The sequence below is a fragment of the Pygoscelis adeliae genome, unplaced genomic scaffold, assembly GCF_000699105.1.
Source record: "Pygoscelis adeliae isolate BGI_AS28 unplaced genomic scaffold, ASM69910v1 Scaffold300, whole genome shotgun sequence".
In the NCBI taxonomy this organism is placed as follows: Eukaryota; Metazoa; Chordata; class Aves; order Sphenisciformes; family Spheniscidae; genus Pygoscelis; species Pygoscelis adeliae.
Genome location: NW_008824004.1, coordinates 2,496,374 through 2,502,384, shown reverse-complemented (window position 1 = coordinate 2,502,384; position 6,011 = coordinate 2,496,374). Strand labels below are relative to the sequence as shown.

Below are 6,011 nucleotides of genomic sequence, written 5' to 3'. Positions count from 1 at the left end.
AGACGAGAGGCTCGGGGGGTCCCGCACCGCCCCCAGGTGTCTCAGTGGCGAAGTGATCCCGCATCCCTCTTACTTCCCTCGTAGAAGCACGCAGTGGGAGGGGGGCGGCTGCTGACTGGACGTCGGCTCTGTTCTGTCCCGAGCTCGTAGGGCGTTGAGCCGGCAAGGTCTGCAGGCTAGCTGAGGGGCCTTGGTGGGGAAAGGGTGGCCGGGGAAGCTTGCTGGTCCCCAGCACAGGGAAATAACCTGCTCCTGAAGTGGGGACCGTCCTCAGGATAAGTGTCTTCAACTGTAGTTCTCAAAAACGTTCCCCATTTCTCTGGATTTTATCCCAAGTCTTGCGAAAAGGCCGCAAATTCCGAGGCTGTTGAGTGGGTAAAAGACAAAGGAAGAAGCTGAAGATCTGCTTCCTGATGATCGTGAGAGTCATGCTGCTCTGATGGTACTTTAGGCAGAACGCTTAGAATGAGAATTACCTTTATCTATGGCTGAGATACTTGATAATGGCGACTTTGATGATACAACGGTTACTTTTTTCAGAAAGCTGCCCTTACTCCTCCAAAGCAAAAAAAAAAAAAAAAAAAGTTACGTTGTTTGAAGTTCAAAGTGAAGGTCTGAGTTGTAACTATTCCCATTATACTACCACTTTCTCAATTTCCAGATTAAGTGGCTATGCTTGTGGGATAGAGAAAAACTTGCCACGGTCTGAAGGAAAAGGTCGATTGTATCTTTTTCCTATATGAAGTTGGCAGAACATCATTTAAACAAACCACTGTGTTAGAGGTCTCATGCTACTTTAGTAGTGACTAAAAGGTCACTTTTTACTTTCTTGACTTAGTTACGGAATAAGTGTCTTGTTTCCATCACAGACTGAAATCTAATCGGGGCAAAAAGATGTGTTACTAATTGATATATGGTGATACCGTTGTTCTGTATCTGCCTAGAACTGAGGAGTAAATGAGAGCGGAGTTCCATGGCATGACTTGGCTGCTGCCAAAACAGCCCTGCCAACCTTTGCTAAGCTACCACTTTTCTGACCTCAGTAGTGTCCTCCATCTTGCCATTCTTTTTCTGATCAGTTAGTTTCGCCAGGTTAGTTAGCTGAACCAGCTTGGAGAGAAGAGTGAGGATTGGCACAGATTGTATTTTTTAGTAGCAGCAAGCCATTACTAGCTTAGCTAGGCTGAAACCTGATCCTAAATTAGGTCACTTTATCTCAGGTTTCTGAATCGGAGGTTCTTGGCACATTTTCTTGGAAACCTGAATCTCCCTGAAGTTGGAAAGGTAAAACTTTTTTTTCTTTCATTTATTCAGTTACTGCTGCGTCTGCTATTGCCAACATTGTGAAGAGTTCTCTTGGGCCAGTTGGTCTGGATAAGATGTTGGTGGATGATATTGGGGTAAGTAAGGTTTCATTAAGTGTCAGGGGGACTTTTACAACATTCCTGTGTAAAAGTGCTTCCACTTAGTGTGCTTCATAGATCTAATGTGCACATACCTGGTTTTTTCCATGGTTCTGAGAGGGGGTGGGAGGAGAACCTTAGTAAAATTGAGCATGCTAGCTATCAGGTAATGTATGCTACATCGCTTTAATTTAATCTAGTACTGTAGTTTGTGTAGTACAGTTGTCTCCGTACAGTGCATGTAAGTTCTTGTCACCATTTACAAGTATTGGTCGAATTCACAGGAACGAGTATCACCATCGATGTCGGGCCTTGTGATGGTGTTGACTTGTGTATCCCAATCTCTACATTGGGAGGAATAACATAAAAATGAATTCCAATAATTCCATAACCATTTTAAAGCAACATTCCATGTTTCAGGTTTTAAAATATTTAAAGCAAATGAGGAAAGTTTGCCATTTTACAGGCTGCTGTAATAAAACACTATATTAGAGGGTATTCTCTGCACTACTACTTATCTGGTATGTGCAAAACGTTTGATGAGTTTCTGTAACGTAAAGACTTTTCTGATAAACAGAAAGTGCAGATTCTGCACTGGTACTTCTGTTGTTCGAATGGGACTCCTGAACAAAAAGCAGCAGTAAACATTTGGTATAAATAGTTATTTTATGGGCATTCACAAAGAATAATTAACTTTCATTTGCATAAACATTATGAAACACAACAGTAAAAACATAATAGAAATACACTTTGTATTAACATTTGGTTTCTGAAAACTAGGACGTGACCATTACTAATGATGGTGCAACCATTCTGAAACTGCTAGAAGTGGAACACCCTGCTGCAAAAGTTCTTTGTGAGCTGGCAGACCTGCAAGACAAAGAAGTTGGTGATGGGACAACATCAGTGGTACGTAGAAAGTTTTACAGGCAGATAACACCAAAAGTCAGTGTTTCAGTATCACAGTGCAGCTTTTGATTTATCCGTTACAAATCTTGATGCAATGTGGATCTACTATACAGAATGAAAAACCTTGCAGTTGACTGAATATAAAGTTTTTTGAAGTAGGTTACAGAATAAAGAAATTAGACTTGTGGTTTTTCAGAGATGCTTGTTTCCATACGCAGCTGGTGCTCTGGAATGGAATTTGCTTACTGCAGTTCCATTATTTATTTTTTCCTTTCTTGAAGGTTGAGGATAGATTCTGAATTAAGGTTCTTAATTTTTAACAACCATGAGGAATTAAAGTGTTAGGACTAATAAGGGTGCTGAGTGTTGAAAACTTGCCTAAGACTTTTGACAGCTGGGGGGGGTGGAATCAGGTGGCTTTTATCTGATGTCAGAAACTATAATGCTAGGTTGCGAGTACTTGTTTCCACTGAGTAGACATTGGACAACTACTTGTGATTCTACTTTCCACTTAGTGGCAACAGGTAGTTATTTTGCTTGTATGAAATAAATGTATTTAGTGTTTGTATTTCAAACAGGTAATTATTGCTGCAGAACTTCTAAAAAATGCAGATGAACTAGTGAAACAGAAAATTCATCCTACCTCCATTATTGGTGGATACCGACTTGCTTGCAAGTAAGAAACTAATACAGTTGAAGTACATTGCGTTTTTTAAAGTACAATAACTGCACGCTTTTTGTTTATTTCTGTATTTGTGACTGCATTAATGCAGACTTCTCAGTGCAAAGTGGATACGGTGTTTTGGTTTGGGTGTGTGTTTTGGGCTTTTTTTGTTTGTTTGTTTGGTTGGTTTTTTTTAATTTATTTTGAATTTCTGTAGTCTCACATAGAAATGTCACTTTACTGTCCTAGAAGATGAATTGATTTAATCCCTGTGTTCTTTGAGATAACGTTTAGAAGGGCTGAAAACATTAAGATTTTTGTCTTTGTGGGGGTGGAATTCTTTACCAGTATTTATCTTTATTCTACAGGGAAGCAGTTCGCTACATCAATGAAAATCTTATTATTAACACAGATGAATTGGGCAGGGAGTGCCTAATTAATGCTGCTAAAACATCAATGTCCTCTAAAATTATAGGAATGTATCCTTTAACTCCATCAAATTATTCAAGTGACAGTGATTGATTGGAGAGCTTGAGTAGCCAGGCTAGTTTCCTCTGCAGCAGTTTTTATGAATGGGGTGTAGTGTGCAATCTGTCGTTTTTATAACGGGTGTGAAAAACATTTCACAGATATTATTATGTGGCATGGGAAAACATGTCCGGTCTCTTCCAGTTTATTTAGACCTGGTTAGGCACATCACAATAGCTTAACAGTGTATTGTTTCCTTACAACATTGCACGTTAGTGAGACTAGATAAGGAATTGTGTGAATGGAAGAACGCGTTACAGAAGTCAAGTACCCGGGGAGTGAAACTAGGGGAAAGAAGGTTGCGTTTTACTTCATAGTCATAGAAAAAGCTGCATTTTTAGCCTTTGTGCCAACAAGGGAATGCATGTTTCACCTCTAAGAATTACTCATTCCTTTAAGGGAATGGTAAAGAAAGCTAGCACTTCTATACCTTTCTGGAGTTCTTTGTTGGAAACAGTTTTTGAGTCTCAGTTTGGGCACTGTCAGCAAATTTTTTTTTTCTTAAGCATAATACTAGTTTTCTTCTTCAGTTTTAACCTTAACAGCATTGTAGTGATGGTGATTTCTTTGCTAATATGGTGGTGGATGCTGCACTGGCAGTTAAATATACAGACCAGAAGGGTCAGGCTCGGTATCCAATCAACTCGGTTAATGTTTTGAAGGCACATGGCCGCAGCCAAAAAGAGAGCATACTTGTGAACGGTTACGCTCTGAACTGCGTGGTGGGCTCACAGGGTAAGAACCTGCTGTTTCATAAAGCTTTTGTGTGAACTCAGTCCTCTTAGTCTTTCTGCGTGGATCTTCTTACTGACGGCATTGGTTGCAAATCACTTGGGTTTTTAATTCCAGAACAATTAAACAAGATCACAAAAAAACCTCGCCACTTCACCAGTGGTTTCTAGGCTAGGGTCTGCCAGCTAGTAGTGATCCACAAAGTGTTGGTAAGTTACTGTAGTTTCGCTAGCCCAGTATCAGCACGGTAACACTGTCATCTTCTGGAGCATAAGCACCTCCCTTGTGGGGAGCCACTGTCATGTTTGTAGAGCACTGTTACTTTTAGCAGAGCTGTGTTGTGATTAGGTAACCTAAAGGATGCGAGACTGATGGGTCAGCTTTCCATGCTCATTCATGTTTTGGGGATGGGGTCGATAAAAAGGTAACAGGTTAGAGTAGAGATTCCTTAAAAAAAATTCTCTCTTTGAAAGTCTTTGTTAGTGTTTTTCTGTTCTACGGCAGAACTGGAGGCAGAGAAGCAAATTGAATAGAAATCTGAAATGTGAAAGTAGCGTTAGTTTTCATCTCCAATTCCAACTTCATGTCCTGTTAACTTGATTGGGCAAAATCCTTTTTCTTGTTCTCTCTCGTCAGGTATGACCAAGAGAATAGTTAATGCGAAGATTGCATGCCTTGACTTCAGCCTGCAGAAAGCAAAAATGAAGCTTGGTGTTCAGGTTGTTATCTCAGACCCTGAGAAGCTGGACCAGATAAGGCAAAGGTGTGTGGAAGCGTGAATAACTGAGACAGTGGGGTTTCACAGGCTTGTTGTGGTCTCTTCAGTTGAGGTGGCTCGATGTAATTTTGGCTGAGCGCAAGAGGTAAAAATGTTTTAAATGTTAACATTTCCCAACGATACCAAATATTAATGGTAAAAGTCTTCACTTTTGGAGGCAGAGCTACTACTAAGTCAGTTTTGGAGAAATCCGAGTATGTTTGTACAATGGTTCTTTCTCCTTGCAGAGATCTACATTAAGATTTCAGGAAATTGGTTAACACAATGTGATTGTAGACTTCTAAATCCATTTTTATAGCTTTGACATTATCCTTGTAGAGAATCAGATATTACCAAAGAAAGGATCCAGAAGATTTTGGCCACTGGTGCCAACGTCATTCTCACCACTGGAGGCATTGATGATATGTGTCTGAAATACTTTGTTGATGCTGGTGCTATGGCAGTACGAAGAGTTGTAAAAAAGGACCTTAAGCGGATTGCTAAGGCATCAGGAGGTATGTATATATAAAAATATCTTCCCTTCACCCCCCCCCCCCCCCCTTCTTTTTTTTTTTTTTTTTTTTTTTAAGTAAAAGCTGCTGTTAAGGTACTAGTAATATTGAATTGCTACCTGAGAATTAGAAGTGCTGTTGAATTTAAGAAAAAACTACTTAGGCTGCTTTTATTTCTATTTTGTGGTGGTGTTTTTTTTTTTCCTGTATGCCTGTTCTGGGAAGTTGGCAAAGGATGTGCTGGAATTGAATGCTAATTTCACTTTTTTGTTTGTTAAAGCAACCATATGTTCAACCCTTGCAAACCTTGAAGGTGAGGAGAGTTTCGAGGCATTAATGCTGGGACAGGCAGAAGAGGTGATTCAGGAGAGAATCTGTGACGATGAGCTGATTTTAATCAAGAAGTAAGGATCCATTTTTAAAATACTCAGTTTTGTGTACACTTTCTACTAAGTTTGAGATAAAACCCTATTTATTTACTTCCATGCTATCTCAGTGGTATGAGT

General features: G+C 39.8%; 2 protein-coding genes across 2 annotated transcripts in view; one reads left to right on the top strand and one right to left on the bottom strand.

Annotated features, from left to right (window-relative positions):
- MRPL18 (mitochondrial ribosomal protein L18) overlaps positions 1 to 64 on the bottom strand; it is a 4,640-nt gene extending 4,576 nt beyond the window's left edge. The window contains exon 1 of the mRNA XM_009325625.1: positions 28 to 64. Within this exon, the coding sequence (XP_009323900.1) occupies positions 28 to 64 (37 nt within the window). The remainder of the gene's footprint in view (positions 1 to 27) is intronic.
- Positions 65 to 1,295: 1,231 nt separating this feature from the next.
- Positions 1,296 to 6,011, top strand: part of TCP1 (t-complex 1) — a 6,999-nt gene continuing 2,283 nt past the window's right edge. Inside the window, exons 1-8 of the mRNA XM_009325512.1 lie at positions 1,296 to 1,400; positions 2,184 to 2,312; positions 2,891 to 2,988; positions 3,345 to 3,455; positions 4,058 to 4,239; positions 4,873 to 4,999; positions 5,333 to 5,508; positions 5,786 to 5,909. Of these exons, the coding sequence (XP_009323787.1) occupies positions 1,380 to 1,400; positions 2,184 to 2,312; positions 2,891 to 2,988; positions 3,345 to 3,455; positions 4,058 to 4,239; positions 4,873 to 4,999; positions 5,333 to 5,508; positions 5,786 to 5,909 (968 nt within the window). The 5' untranslated portion in view covers positions 1,296 to 1,379. The remainder of the gene's footprint in view (positions 1,401 to 2,183; positions 2,313 to 2,890; positions 2,989 to 3,344; positions 3,456 to 4,057; positions 4,240 to 4,872; positions 5,000 to 5,332; positions 5,509 to 5,785; positions 5,910 to 6,011) is intronic.